This window comes from Solanum dulcamara, chromosome 1 (genome assembly GCF_947179165.1).
Source record: "Solanum dulcamara chromosome 1, daSolDulc1.2, whole genome shotgun sequence".
NCBI lineage: Eukaryota > Viridiplantae > Streptophyta > Magnoliopsida > Solanales > Solanaceae > Solanum > Solanum dulcamara.
Window position 1 is genome coordinate 80,772,427 of NC_077237.1, and position 15,885 is coordinate 80,788,311.

The window sequence follows — 15,885 nt, forward strand, 5'->3', positions numbered from 1 at the left end:
TACTATGACCAGATTTCAAGGCCATTCACATAACCATTAGTTATCTAAATCAGAAACCAGATCAACAAGGAAAACAAAAAACAAAAAACAAAACTGCGTAGATGATTTATCTGCTGAATGTACAATACAAAGTAAGACAGGGTTATTACATGATAGGAAAAATTCAATTCTAAAGCTGAGCCAGCTTTTGTTGGTCACTCGAATATTAAACTGCTAAATCTACTTATTTCCACATTCATGTTTGTATTTGGACGTACAACAAACATAATCTGAACCAAATGGAAAACAAAACAAGTGGACTATCTACATGCCATTGTGCAACAATCATGGGTGAGTGAAAGGACTCTAAAATATCATTTTCTAACTAAAAGTGACTTTTACAAGATAGGTATGGTACAGAGAGACCTAATACATGCCCCAGAAAAGTGAGTTTTCAGACTGAAATAGTACAGCCTAATTCCCTAGCAGCAGTATCAAGAAATTGAGCAGACATTCCATTTTCAAGCCGGCTATTAGCTTCCCACATCAAACACTTCTCAATAGCTGCTTTCCAGTCAATGATGCTTATGCTTAGGTACTGATAAGCAGGATTGTGGATGCCATTTACATCTACTTCTTGTTTAGCACTTGGTTTTACTGAACCAGCATACATAATGTCACGAAGAACTGATGTACTGAGAGCACGGACGTGCGCACTTGGATGAGAAACACAGCGGACTGTGGCAGGTAAGCGACACTGCAATGTATTAACCCAAAGGAACCTAGTTAGTATTGTACCTTTGTTTATCTTATCATCAAGTGCTAAAGTAAATTCAAGAATATAAGATCACTTTTACACTCTTAGGGTGTGTTTGGTATGGAGATGTTTTTCAATTTTCTCAAGTTGGTCAAAATATTTTGGGAAACATTTTCTCTAGGAAAGCAAGTTCCTAGAAAATGATGATATTTGGGAACATACTCCACCTCAGGACTGCAGTTGGTATTTTGTACGGGAAGAAGGAAGAAGTTGAATTCTCTTAAAGGGTTGATGGTGCACTGCTATCAAGGAGAGATTTACCAACTCCTAATGGTTCATACTCAATGTCAAGTAGTTACAATCCCATGTTTGGTGATCTAAATAGATTGGCTGAAGCTGAATTGGTCAGGAGTTCAGTCATGTTGCCGAAGCAGAGATTGATGGTTTGGTTGGCATACCAGAACAAGCTTTTAACCAAAGAAAGGCTGCACAGACAACAGATTCAGTTCATGACGATGATTGATGTGTGTTGTTTATGTGATGAGGGGATGCTGAGACTCATCAGCACCTATTTGCAGACTGTCAATGGATAACTACAGTGAGGAATGCTTTGGCTTCTTGGATTGGTGCATCTTTACCACAGAAAACTGTTAAACAAAGCCTGAACTGGATGAAAGAAGACATCGGAGACAGTTTAAGAAGGAAGTTGTAGCTGCTAATGTATGGTGCTTTGATGAAGTATACTTGGCAAGCCAGCAGTTGGAAATTGTTTAGGCAATTTACTGTAATTACTGAGTTTTCTATTACACATACGAAAGGAATTGAAAGAGAGACTAGAGTTAGTTTCAAGCTCTAGGAAGGCTAGGAACTGTCAACTGTTGAATCATAGACCCTGTAATTAGTTTTGAAATGCTTTTTTTTTTGTTTTGCTGGTGCCTGAGGTCTAGATGCTCTCTGCACCCTTCGTAGTTTGTAAATATTTTGGGTGTAATGGTGACATTCATAGTTTACTACCAAAAAAATGAGAAAAAGAACTTCCTATGGAAGGATGGACAACAAGTTTCATAAGTGACATCCCAAGTTCATTGTCTCCCCTCACCTACCCAACAGCCCCAACCCCCAATCATTCCACTCCCCAGTCTTTTGCTGGATTACATATAAATACTTTTGGGACAATTTTCTTTTTGCTTATTTACCAAACACTAGAAAATAAGTAAGAAACCCACTAGTTCTCCAAGAAAACATTTTCCTTCATACCAAGCACACACTTATTGTTCCCCAATTTGAACCAAGTCTAGCAAAGAGTATCACCTTCAATAGGTTTGTGAGGCCATCAGCAACTGACTGTCCAGATTCTCCCCAGTCAAGCACTGGTTGAATTGCTCGAGCTGTCACTTCCAAAAGCTGCTCAATATTTTTTAAAGATCAAGGATGTAAATATATTAGAAAATGAATCAATCATCCTTGGACATATTCAAGCACTCACGCACATATAGGAAGTTTTAGCTTTCTGAATCATAGGTTCATCAGGTGAGAAACAAGAACTATAAAAGATGTACCACTAAACCAGAAAAATCTAAAAATGTCATTACCTCCAGCTGTGGTAAGGTGCATGCTTCTCCATCGACAAGCATCCCATCTGTGGCCCGTAAAAGGAGGTCTGGGTTACTAGCCAGAATAACCAATGATTCTGCTATATCATGATTCCTTATCAGTTCTGCGATCAATTTTACTATACGTTGGTTAATTCTCCACATTTTCTGACCAAGATCATCATCTTTAGCAATCCATGGTTGCAATTCTCTCTCAGCCTGACAAGTAAAGTTTGGCAAGAAAGTGACCAAACAAATATGGTGATGAAGACCTACTTACACCTAGAAGCAAAGTGAAGATAACTATTAATGCATGCAAATCTAAAAAGCTCTGGACCCAGACAAAGTACTACCCATAAACATAAAAAGATGTTTTTGTCATGTGATGAGGCCAAAAATATGATGAGGAAAGGGAAAACTTCCAGAATTTGCCCTAAACTATTCGGAATTGCTCAATTTTTCCTCTATTACACTTTGGGTCCATTAAATATTAATACCCTTGCTGTAAGCAAATCATCTTAGTATATTTTTTCTTTTAATTAACAGAGCTCCTACATGAAATTGGTGGACTACACATGTCCAAATTCTTTAAGAAAAAAGGTCCAAATTTACCCCTTGTCTTTCGACTATAGTTTAAAATTGCCCTCAAGTTGGAGTAGGAGTCGAGGAAAAATGTGATTTTTTGAAATAGCAGCTGTATCTGTTAAGCAATTTGGATCCATATAAATAGAAACTTTGCATATACTAGCAGCAGCCTAACCAAAAAAAGATCACGATCTATAATCACCAAATACATTTAAAGCGAAATCTGGACCTGAAGCACAATGGCTGTTGCAGCTTTTCCAGGTGACGCTGATACAACATTGCATAGTGCATCAACCACCTGTAGTTATGGACGATTGTTAACACCATATAAAAAGCTACTAAGTATCTTGTGTCTTCAAATATATTATGCAAAAGAAACATGTGCTTTAACTTGATTATGGACATTCTTCATGCTATCACAAAACCACTGCATAATAATCGTAAATGCAACAATTTCTCATTTTGACTCCCAATCTAACAAGTTCAGTTTCTGCTATCATAACATTTTCACCTCTTAAATGAAAACAGTTCAATGATTTGCTTCTTATGCTGCATACAGTTCTAATTAAGGTTGTTGGTAGTTACTGCTATTTTGGATGTACGCATTTTTTATGGATGTAGTGCATGCAGAGACGGAGCCAGGATTTGACGTTTATGGGTTCTGAATTTGGGACAATGACCTCAAGCTAATATACTAACCGCCAAACTAAGGTACAAGTACCGATATTCAATATATATTTTAAAAAGTAAGAAATCGTATCTTTTCTTTGAAAATCTGATTTTGGGTTTGCGTTTGTGTAACAGTAGAAGAAACAATAGTCTCCTTTTGTTTTACAGAGGAAGTGCTTTTTGCTTTTTTTATTTGTTAATTTTATGTTTTTTTCTTAAAAATTAAAATTTTGAAAAGAAAATCTGCATATAGCAAAAAGGAAAAAGCTCAGACAACAAAGGAAAAAACTGATGCGAGTTTATGTTTTCTTCTGAAAGGAAAATCAGGCATATAGCTAAAAAAGAAAAGAAACTAACGCAAGTGGATTCCAAGAACCCACGTTCTCGGGAATCAGAGGGGTTTGGTTGTCTCTTCCTTACCACTGAACCATTATTCACTTGTTTCTGTAACTGGGTTCACACATAAATATTATGTATATTTACTGGATTTTCTACTACAAATATAGGGTCTACAGAAAAGTTATTGGGTTTGTCCGAACCCATATGTTACACTGACTGAGTGCATGGCTTGAGATAACAAATTCATATTCATAGAGAAACCTAAAATAGAAGAAGAGATTGATGCTACCTCAGACCAAACAAGAGAAGTCCATATCATTCTCCGGTCTCCTTTGGCATGAGCTTAACATGTTTTGAGGGAGGTAACCTTTGTTGTTTCTTCTTTAAAAAAAAAAGTTTCGAGGGAGGTAAAGTTGGAATTGCCAATACTTCTTTTTTAAAATTTCAGCCAACAGAGTAAGTTCAGCAAACAGGGCTCTTCCTAGCAAAAAAACCAATATTCCATGCACGTAGAGAAAGAGGGTAGGTGGGTGTTGCAGGAAAAGGAAATGGGATTGAACTGTACATGTAAAGAAAAGGAACATCTCTGTATACTCAAATTTAAAGGCGAGTGACCAAATAATGTTTGTTTTGAGGGATGTTTGTTCTGCGTGAAAAATGGTTTTCACATCTTTGGAGCCAAAACTAATGACCAACCACCTTTTGAAACTTCAAGTGAAGTTCCAAGCGAGAATACTCAAACTAGGATACCAAGCTATGACATTGGCATTGCACATAGCATATGCTATCAGGTATGTTGCCTCGTATTTGAAGATGATATCTTGTTTCTTAACAGACAATTGCCACAGGAAATATTAAATTCATTAACAGCAATTAACATGAAGTAACAAGGTAGATACCTGTCTCCATCCTTGCTGGGCAGAAGTGCTTTCTGCAATGGGTTGTGTTTCAGGTGATGCAATCAACTTGTGCCAGAGCAATGAGACAACAGAAAAACATAATTCTTGTTTCTCCGCAAGTACTGATTTTAAAAGATCTTGTGCATTGCAATTAAATCCCAAATGCCTGTCCTTTGTCAGAAAATTGGCCAAGTCTGAAGCATCCAAGGAGAAATTTGCAAACACTTTGCTGATGGTGCACCCAGCAACCTCATTTGAGTGTGAACTTGAGTCTGAAGCTTTCTCACACACAAGTGAACTTTTACAATCATAGGAGTCTTTACAGAGAGGCCCTGACGGCTGTTCTGATGTTAAGCAATTACGACTTGTGTATTTATAATGTTTTTTCCCATTCAAGCATCTGGGCCGCTCCTTTAGAACTGGTGCATGTATTAGATAAGCTTCCAATGGTTCAGCCTTATTGACAATTGATGCAACAGTTTTGCTATGAATATCAATTAGGTTATAAAGTGATGATGCCCTGGAATGAATTTCATTATCCCACTTACACCGTATCAAAAGAGAAAGAGACTGCATGCAGGCCTTGGAGCGTCTAAACAGATCAGAAATATGAGCAGCTACCATAGCTGCAGCAACTATCTCATTTGAGCTGAAGCTCCATGAGGTTCCAACAGACGATGGTTTAAGACAAAAAAGTGCCTCTAAAATTTCCAATATCCTCCGAGTATGACAGACGGCAGAATGAATCCCGTTTCGTAGCTCAGTAGATGAATCATTTGCAGGCTTTGCTTCATTTATGATGATTTTTGGATCTGGGTGATTAGTCCCTCTTGAAATCAAAGTGAAGAGCTGAAGTTCACAAGAAAGTGCACAGACAGCAGCAAGAACATAAGAATCAAATGCTGCAATAGGTCCTTGTTTTTTCACTTTCTTACTTCCTATCTGTCTCTGTTTTCTGATGGTTGCCAGCGTGTCTACCCCTATTTCAGAAGGTGGCAGAGAATCTTCACCTTTAGGCCTTTTATTCCCGTTTGGTTTTGCTTCATGACTGACACATACTGTTAAGATAACAAAAAGTAGTCGAGATGCAAGCTCAACAGAGGCACATGACTCCAAGAACAATGAATGAACCATGGTTCGCAGTTCAGCCACAGCAAGATTTTTGAAGGCAGAGCCGAAAACATATCTGGTTTTTCTTGTTTCTTCTCTAGAAGAATCAGGCGGGAACGTTCTCTGAAGAATCGCTTCGACCGTTGCAACAAATATTTTCATAAGACAAGTTTCAGATGGACTCCCACGAGGAAGATACTCTAGAACCTTCAGAAGGGGTATATACAAGTTCCATGACAAAATGGGTGGTTGTAAAGGTGTCGCAACTACAATCTCAGGGAGATCAACTGCAGATGAACTTAAAGGAATCAAGCCATAAGCAGCTTCCCAGATGGTACATATTCTCCATTCAACCTCTGGACCATGTGCACAAAGCATTGATGCAATTCCTTGGGCAGTGGCTTCTACTGTGGCTTCTGCAGCAGGCACTTCTCTCTGAAGAATAATAACAATGGTAATCACATATTCCAATCATCTATATCCAAATAAAAAGAAGAAATCCACGGAACGGAAGAACAAGCACATTGATAAACTCAACAATCATAACTGACGGAAGTACCTGCTTTTTATTACATGAAGTTTCGTCACCCAGGGGTTCATGTTGAACTTCAATTCCTTCAATTTGCCTTAGGGGGGGGAAAAGCAAAGCAGGTTGAGAAAGCACTCGGAAAAGTAAAGCTGCTGCAGAATCTGCAGCAATTCCTGCTCTCATGGACATGGCAATTCCAATTGCACGCAAGAAATGCAAATGCATCCAATTCCTAGGAAGCTTTGGCAATACATAAAATGTCAGGAATTCTAAGAAAAGGAGCAATAAGAAAAACTTCCACTAATGTAGGAGAGAGGTGTACTCGAGCAACAAAAAAAAAATCAAGTTCCTTAACAATTAAATATGTTTTTGTGGAGAACATTTCGGAGGTCATAGTTTATGCAAATGATTTCAAGGATAGCTGAAAGCAAGGAGACAGAAGTTAAACAACAACAAGAACAACTATATGCTTCAATTCCAAACAAGTTGGGATTGGCTATATTGATCCCCAGTATCCATTTTGGTACATTTGGGACCATTCCATTAATAACAGACTCTCTGGAACTAGAAGTCCTCTCTATGTTCTACTGACAAAATCTACAAGAAAATTGTGTGTATGAATTCTGAGAGATTATAGGTCTTTTTAGACAGTATCCTCCCATGTGATTTTGAGTCTACTTCGTCCTCTTTTAACAGATATTCATATAGAGTCACACCTACCATCAATCGTGATCAAACCTCTTGCACATCCCTGAACTAGTCTCATATGTAACAAGCTTGGCACCAACTTGACAGAAGGTGTCAGAAATAACAGGCACATGTAAGATTAGCGAGGGTGCTAACTTGTACTATAGTCTTGCAGAATACCTTGTACATGTCTATAAAACAAAAATGTCCCTTTCTAACAACTTAAGCACTTGGAGAGGCAACTAAGACAATTTAACATACTGGAATTGGCTATATATCGAGACTGCAAACAGATTTGTCTTTATGTCTACAGATATGCTCGATTAGAACAAGAGAGCATAGTAGTTAGGACAAGTTTATAAATAATTCATACAGAACAAATCAATCTATGTGTTCCAACATAGCATAAGATGGTTAAAAAGTATAACCTTGCAATTGTACAAAAGAACCACAAGGAACACTGAAAAATGAATATAAATGGCTAAGATGTTCAGACATATAGCAGATTGATGCTCACATATCACAATACTTTGACGGAAATGTTTAAAACTTACACGCAATCCAGATGCATAATCTTCAGCTGCTCGCAGAAGTTCCACTAGTTGTACCGCAGCATCAAGTGCATCCGGAGCCCAAGATGGTGGAGCTTCTAAAAGTCCAACAAGAAGCCTCTGGGTGGCACTTGGACTTGCAATTGCATAATATCTAATCCAGAAACAGAAGTTAAAATGAGTTCCTTAATTCAAAGCTGTAAAGTTAAATCATGCTCTTCGTCTTACCGATGAAATAAACGTGCATATGGCTCAAGTGGTGGTAGTCCTGCAACGAGGTGCTCATCCATAGGCGTTGTTGGAGGTGGAAGCAGAAGTGCAGGAACAGCGGCTGCAGTCAAGGTAGCAGTCTCGTAGCGAGCAACTTCCTCATCACAAACACTTAAGATAACACCGGCACCATTAGCAACAGCCCACCTTGGAGTTGAAGGCAGTAGTTGTGGATGCTTTCCAGACCCACGAGAAGCAGCTAAAATAAACTTTCAAGTCAATAACAGTTCTGTTGCAATTCTAACATATGAAAACACTTCAAAATTAATATCTTAGCCTTCTATAAGAAAGTTGGGAAACTCAATGTCTAATAGGAGGGACAGGTGGAAGAAAATGAAGAGAAACAAAGCAAATGTATGTTATCTATTGAGTTATGTTTGAGTTATATTGCTTTTCCTACATAGATTGTGTAAGAGGTTCCAAATAAATTTATTAAGGTCTTTAGCTATTCTACCCATAGCCTTAAGATTTGGAGTTTGAGTACTCAGATTCACATAGTATCAAACACATCCTTTGGTAAGCCAATTCACCCACTAGTGAGTCCACACTAGAGTTAATGTATGAATCTTACATGTGCAAAAAGGTATTGAGTATTGACTATTCAGCTATATATTTGTCCCAATAGGTAGTGTAAGGGCTTCCATAGTGTTGTAGAGATCTTGGAGTTTTCCACCCAGTGCCTTAAGGTTTTAGGGGTGAATGCTTAGATTCTTACACATAATCATAATTAGTGGAAAATTGCAATGGTAGTCAGGGACAACTGTTCCTCATTTTATTCTTTTCAAGAAACATAATCTAGAAAAAGAAAAGGCACTAATGTTATTATGTGAGGAAGATTATATTTCTTTTGCAAGACTTGGTAAGAAACATGAGCCCAGAGCATCATTTTCACTAGCTAGGTGATGACTATACATAGGGCAAGTAAAAAGAGGTCAATAATCTATTACCACTTTTACCCAGCATGGTAAGAAAAGACTTCTTGCACTGATTCTCAAGCATGTTATCAGTGTCCATAGAAATTACACAACTAGGTGATAAAAAATAAAAATTTTAAGTGCAGGTCTAGAGCCATAAACAGGAGCAAACATTTAGTGAAACAGAAGTCCACATACCCCTTGATGGAGGCTTGAGATCTCCAGCAGCATACTTTCCCATAACACCGCCACACCTGCACAAGCATGAAAGATTTCACAGCCTTTAGTAGGATAGTGTAGTTTTCGGTTATCCTCGTTCATCAGTCTCAAACTCTACAAGTTACCAATTTGGAGAATTTCAATGAGAATTATTCTAGGTCTATAAAATGATAGTGTCTAAGTTCTTTAATTTGAAAAGCACCAAAAAGAAGATAGATGTCGACTAGCATTTGGACAAGTTCTGAAGGAATCAAACGGACTAGAAACAGTGTGACCAAAGGAGAAAAGTGAAGAAAAAAGAAGCTTTCTGAAGTTAATTAGGGGCTTTAAACACAAAGCACTGATAAAGCCCGGGCTTTAGCGACGAAAGGCGCAATTGAAGGGAAATAATACACACAGACTCCAAGACAACCCAAACCACAATTATTTTGACAAAAGAATTGAAAAAGATACAATTAGATGAAGTTTTTTATTGTTTAAAATTTCCCTCTTCAAGAGGGAGCCCGTGGGTGATGAGGCACATGTCTTGGCACTTTGGTACTTGCACCGAAACAAAGCGCACAACCTATTTTGCACCTAGTTTTAGAGCTTAGGCTCTCCTTTGACAAGCAGAAGCCACCAGTGTCTTTGTGTCACTACTTAGATGAATTATCCATGTGGGTCTTCTGAGTTATATCCTTTGTAGTTTAATATGCCATGCACAAGAAAAAAATAGAAGTTTTTCTGAAGGTTATTCATAACAGGAAGGGGAGCCCTTGCAGTAACTGGTAAAGTTGCTGCCACGTGACCAGGAGGTCACGGGTTCAAGCCTTGGAAACAGCAGAAATGCAAGGTAAGGCTGCGTACAATAGACCCTTGTGGTCGGGCCCTACCCCGGACCCTGCGCATAGCGGGAGCTTTAGTGCACCGGGCTGCTCTTTATTCATAAAGGGAAAGCATTGCAAGCATGCCCGCCGTTAAGAAACTTGAACATTATTCTATGCACAGATCAGCATCAACCAGTGTAATATGTTTTTCGCAAAGAATCATACATGATGAAACAGGAGAAGAAACAATTATGTAGGAGGTTAAAAACCCTATCATGTTAAAACAGCAAATATGGAGCAAAAAAAGGTGTACTCTAGGTCATCCATAACTTCTTGAATGGGGAAGAAAAAACTGTTAAACATAAAATATACTTTTCATTTTAAGGGGCAAAGTAGGTTGACAGTACATGAAATGAGGACAAAGTACAATTCAAACCACATCCCCACAAAATGGTAATGGCGAAAAAAACTGAAAGATGACATTGCATACCAGCCAGGGAATATGATCTTAAGCCTAAGCATATGCAAGAAAGACAAAAAAAAACAGCAGAACACAAGTATGGACAGATTGCAAAGTTTCGTCAGAAGGAATCAGGAAATAAAGAACAATTTTGCATTGACCAGAATAGAGTTAAAAAATATTGTTGAAGTCAATTTCTCTTTCCAAAATTCAACTTACTCCTAATGAAAATAGTAACCCAAACCAAAACCAACATTGTCCAGAAACTCTGACAAGTAATCAATGGGCAACACGCTAAACCAAGACAATCAGATGCAAATGCCCATTGTTCCAGTACAAGAAATATGGATACAAAATATTCCTATCAACTAATGCTAATGAATTTTTCCTGCATTTTTGATGAATTTTTAAGCCTAATGGAACATCGAACCCACAAGCAACATTGAGAGATGCTTACCAACGGAAGTAATCGCTTCTAATCCCCAGTGGAGCAGCAAGCAATATATCAGTGATCCATGGAGACAATGGTCTCAGAGGTTTTCTCTCATGTTGTATAGAAGGCACACCAGGTTCACTACAGGCAGATTTACTAGTTGAAGTGTGGCTTCCACTGGTGCTTCTATCTGCTCCATTGTCCTGATGATCAACTTTGAAAATCGGGCGGTTGTAGTGTGTGAGGATTCGTAGAATCTCTCCACATGCAAGAGCCCATTGTTCAGAATATTCCTTCTGTGTTTAAGGGTTAATAATTAATCTCAGATTATGATATTCAAGATGGGCTTTAAAAAAATCATAGTGTGAAAAAGCATGATGAGATTAGTTAAGTTAATGGTTAAAGGAACTGCGTACCTCACTACTTGAGCAAACCAATGATATAAAAGAAGCAAAAGGTGGACTACTTTTATCGTACTCCAGTGTACCATCAATGATGCATGAAATAATTGGATGAACTACAGCATGTCCATGCTCTGGGTGATGAAGAACAAAAGTTGCTGGTAATTATAACAAACAACAAAACATAGAAACAGCTCAATCAATCCTTACAAGTAGGTGGAAGCAATACTGTAAATGCTAAATAATAGGTGAGAATAATGATAATACCTAAAACATCATCAAAAAGTCGGTTCTCCTTCGATGGATACCGGTTCCGTATGAGCTGCCAATTATAACACATGCTGTTAATTTAGAGGGAAGATTGAACAAAACTTGGTTCAGATATTGAAAATTATAAACAGAGATAGTTACAGAATTTACTGAATACCTCAGCTATATCTTCAGGAAATTGTTCTGATGTGAACTGACCAAAGTACTTAACATACGCATCAATTTGAGCCTATGAAGAGAATATAAAAGGAGATTTGTCATGACTCATGAGTGAAAATACAAAAAGTTTATAGAAAATAAACAAAAAAAGCAAGAAGTCTTTCAGGCATAAAAAATTTAAGATGATAACGCAATGAGACTAATTCAACCCAATCCAAGTCCAGACAAATAGCATTGGAAGGTCAGATCCTGTGTCAGAGATCTTTCTGGAATTTTTTAAGAGTTCTGATCCTCAAGCAATTGCTACCTTCCTGATGTAGGACCTTTCAGGTTATGACCCTTTTCACTATGCATCATTTGTTTCCCTTGTAAGAAGCACATTTTTTCGTCTTTCCTCTCTACTTTATTGGAGAGCCATTATACAATATGTAGAGTTGTTTGTTCCTTGGTTAACATTTTCCCTTTAATATAATGCAGCAGAGGCACCCCTCAAAAGCAATTTCTTGTTCAACTGTTTGAAGTACGTCTCAGACAACACCAACCCTCATTGTAGTGTTCTCAGTTCTGCAGCCTTCCGTTCCAATTTCCAAGTACAAGATGAAGGATGTAGTTGCACGCTTAGACGTGCTAATGATGCATAGTGAAATGGCTCTCGACTAGCCAGTTTCCAAGTACATCCGAGTTTATTTTTTATTTTTGAAGTGTTCTAGCCAGTTTATGCGCATCTCGACTAGTTCAACTGTAGCATGTCCATCCCACAAGGCACAAGCACGGGTTGCAAAGATAATCATGCCACCAAGGTTGGAGCAAATGAGCCCATACTAAGTACCGTAAATAGGATTTCCAAACTGTTACTCCCGTGCCTCAGCCACTAGGCCATCTTCATGGGGAATTGAAAGTCCATGAAATGTATCCCACATCTATATCCTTCATCCATCCTCCTGTTTGAGAAAGAATAAAGCATAGTGCAATAACTTGCTTTTTGTAAGACTATTTGGTTAGAGATGCTCCTCACTGTCTCATAAAATCAAGACTAGCTTTTAAACATTTACTATATTCCCATCTCTCGGATTCCATTTCTTTATGGGCTTATAAGTAAATGTTACCCCAAGCACTTAAATTATATAACGTCAATGTTTCCAACTCCAGGAAAAAGTTTCACATCCTTCTCATTATCATAGACATACCAACATTCTTAATGGTTAGAATCTTTTAACAAATTCTATCACCACCCTTGAAGAAAATCCTTTTAGCTAAAGTTTCCACCAAGTATCCAGGCATTTACTTGGTGTCAAACAAGAGAGGTTTAACGTTTATAACAAAATACAACTACGACTTTTAAATGATAAATCCAGAGAGTTACACTATGAGGAAGTTGTTTTTTTTGCAAGAGAGTTACAGAAAAGATTATTTGTGCTGTTTGAGTAGGTCTCTTGTGACTTCATCTCAACCTCATTAGTTTGTGATTGTAAAATATTGGGACTTCTTATCACGTACAGAGTGTTATTATTTGGCTGCATGGTTCGTTAGCTGTGGTATGGTCTATGGATAGAGCATTACCTCGACATTCTGAGAGCCATTTGTTTTTTTTTAAAAGTGTTTGGGGAAAGTAGACTATCTATCTTCTGTAATGGAGCAAAGCCATATGCATTTTACATGATATTCCCTCAACCTATCTTTAATTAGATTGGAGGGCCTTCTTTTGTCACATGCAACAGGTACGTTAGGTTCAGCGACATTGTATTCCTCCTTTGTATACCTTTCTACCTACTCATATATTTTCTTCAATTATCACAATGTAGTGATGTACAAAAAAATATAACAATTAAGCAACTTAGTATTAGCTGAGTTGATATTTTTTTTCAAATTTCCTTAGAAGAAGCGCTTTTCTTTTTCACTTTGTTATCCCTATTATATCCAAGTCCCTAAGGAGGTGCACCTCTCTACACAATACTGATGATAGCCATACATTCACTGGAAAAAGAAGAAATTGAAAGGTCACCATAGCTAGTTTAAAATGTCCCTAACAAACGAAAAAAACCATATAAAGATATCGTAGTAAAACAGATGAGTGCACCTTCCGCTGCTCTGCATCTTGTGGAGGCAGCCAAAATAATGAAGAAAAATGAAGACCATCAATCCACCTTTCACTTGAAGAAGCCATATATAACTGTTTGACAATCAAAGAATTTTAGCGATATGAGAAAATGCTACAAATCAAGGAACAAAATATTGTAATTCAACATATTTGCAGCCAAATCTGAGGATGGTCCAGGCAGGGGCAGAGCTAGTAAGGGTTCATGAGGTTCATCCGAACTACTGCTTATACATGGTTAAATTTTTTTTTTTTTTTTTATGTATATATAGTAAATATTGAGCCCACTTCGACTTATTCGTGTGTTTACTTCGTCATATTTTGGACCCCGTAAATCAAATTTTCTGGCTCTGCCGTCTATGTATCTTATCAAGAAAAATCACCTTAGAGCTTCAAGCTAGTCCCTTTAATGTTATAACCAGCTTATGGCAGTTGTAAATTTCACTATTTTAACAATGAAGAAGACAATACCAATACACTCCTTTATCCTGCAAAACCAAAAAAAAAAAAAAAAACTCAACCTGTTAACAAATACACAACTACATTAGTACCTTTTGAAAGCTAAAAAAGAAGGTATTTAAGTGCATCAAAATGAACCATTTTCTCCTAAAAAAAGGGGGAACAAATTACTAGTATTTTTCATTTTTCACCATTAACAGAAAAAAAAATGTTTACAGTTCATTTCACTTGCACAAATCATCATCAAAAAAAATAATCAAACTATTACACAAATTACGTTTTGAAAACTAAAAATAGAGATACTAATTCATCAAAATGAACCTTTTTCTCATAAAAATAAAGGGAACAAATAACTTTTTTTTCCATTTTTTTCATTAAGAGAAAAAGTATTTGCAGTTCATTTCACTTTCCAGAAAAATTATCACTTGCACAAACTGTCAAAAAATAATAAAAAATAAACAGTTCGAGCTCAACAAATGTGTATTTTTAAAAATCAAACCAAAAAAAAAAAGGTATTGTCAAGTAAATTAAAAATACAACCAATTCTCCGATTTTAATACTGTTACATATTCCTACAAAAACTTCGAAATTAGTAAAAATAAAACTGACTTTCGATAAATAATAATTAAAAAAAAATCCTAAATCAACCTTAAAAAACAAATACAGATCAACATCTATAACAAATTATGCACTAAGAAACCCAGAAAATTCGATAAAATTACAGAAAATCAATTAGAACAAACTTTATTACCGCAGATGGGAATTCTGAAAAGTGGTGAGGGTAAATCTGGAAATAATAGAAGGATTCTGTGAAGATATTTATGGGATATTGTAGAGAAAAAATTGTAGAAGAAAATTGAAGGAGGAGAAGGAGAGTTTATTAAAGCAGAGAAAAAGATATGGAGCAGAAAGAAGATCTTTAACTCTGTTTTCTGAATGCATACGTGGCGATGATATTTTCCTCAGATTTTATAAAGGCCATGTGGCAAGCAAGTGGACTACCTAGTTGCTTCACCATCACACATGTAAATAAATTCATACATACATACATACATCTCCTTTTTTCATTTCGGAAAAAACATAAATTTCTCTCGAATTTGTATCGAAAAATCAGTTATATACTTAAACTATCATGGTGATCTATTACACACCTAAATTACCTAAAAGTGAACTTATTACCCTCCCTAAAACTGACGTGGCAAAAAAAATAGCTTGTTAGACTAAAATTAAAGTAAAAAAATTTAAAAAATAAAATCACCTCACCCCCAAGTCTTTTCTTTTTCACACCCACCCACCTTCTTCTTCTTCGCATCCCACCCATTATCCTCTTCTTCTTCATTCTTTATTTTTCAACACAATTCTTTATTTTTCATCACAATTCTTTATTTTCCATCATAACCTCAAAGTGTGAGACCACAAAATAACATTGAAAAATTTCCCTTCAGCCACCACCGATGAATCTTCAAGTTTTTTTGGAACCTATCTGCCCCACCTTTGCTTTCCTCCATTTACTTTTCATTTCTTTCAAAACCCATTAAAAAGAAGAAGAATTATAGCTAAAAACCTATAAGTCAAATTTCTTCTTTATTTCACTGTAGATATGGAATAGAAATTATCTTTTACTCAAATTATTCAGATTCAAGCAAATTAAATTTATAGGCAAGAACATTTAATATAATTTGACTAGAAAAATAGAGAGTGT

The 15,885-nt window shown here is 36.7% G+C and overlaps 1 protein-coding gene across 2 annotated transcripts; it reads right to left on the minus strand.

Annotated features, from left to right (window-relative positions):
• Nucleotides 1–76: 76 nt before the first annotated feature.
• On the minus strand, nt 77–15,089 carry LOC129879979 (protein GIGANTEA-like). Of its 2 annotated transcripts, XM_055953746.1 has the most exons (16): nt 14,935–15,078; nt 14,108–14,212; nt 13,707–13,799; nt 11,628–11,699; nt 11,468–11,522; nt 11,216–11,358; nt 10,824–11,095; nt 9,080–9,135; nt 7,926–8,166; nt 7,701–7,851; nt 6,490–6,699; nt 4,821–6,365; nt 3,143–3,211; nt 2,329–2,547; nt 2,048–2,140; nt 77–736 (listed from the first exon to the last, which is right to left on the minus strand). In XM_055953746.1, the coding sequence occupies exons 3-16, from the start codon at nt 13,791–13,793 to the stop codon at nt 434–436; spliced, it is 3,516 nt and encodes a 1,171-aa protein (XP_055809721.1). In that variant the 5' UTR covers nt 13,794–13,799; nt 14,108–14,212; nt 14,935–15,078; the 3' UTR covers nt 77–433. The 2 variants fall into 2 exon arrangements, with proteins under 2 accessions (XP_055809721.1, XP_055809731.1); XM_055953756.1 differs by lacking the exons at nt 77–736; nt 2,048–2,140; nt 2,329–2,547; nt 3,143–3,211 and adding an exon at nt 4,202–4,402 and having other exon boundaries at nt 14,935–15,089.
• Nucleotides 15,090–15,885: the final 796 nt, after the last annotated feature.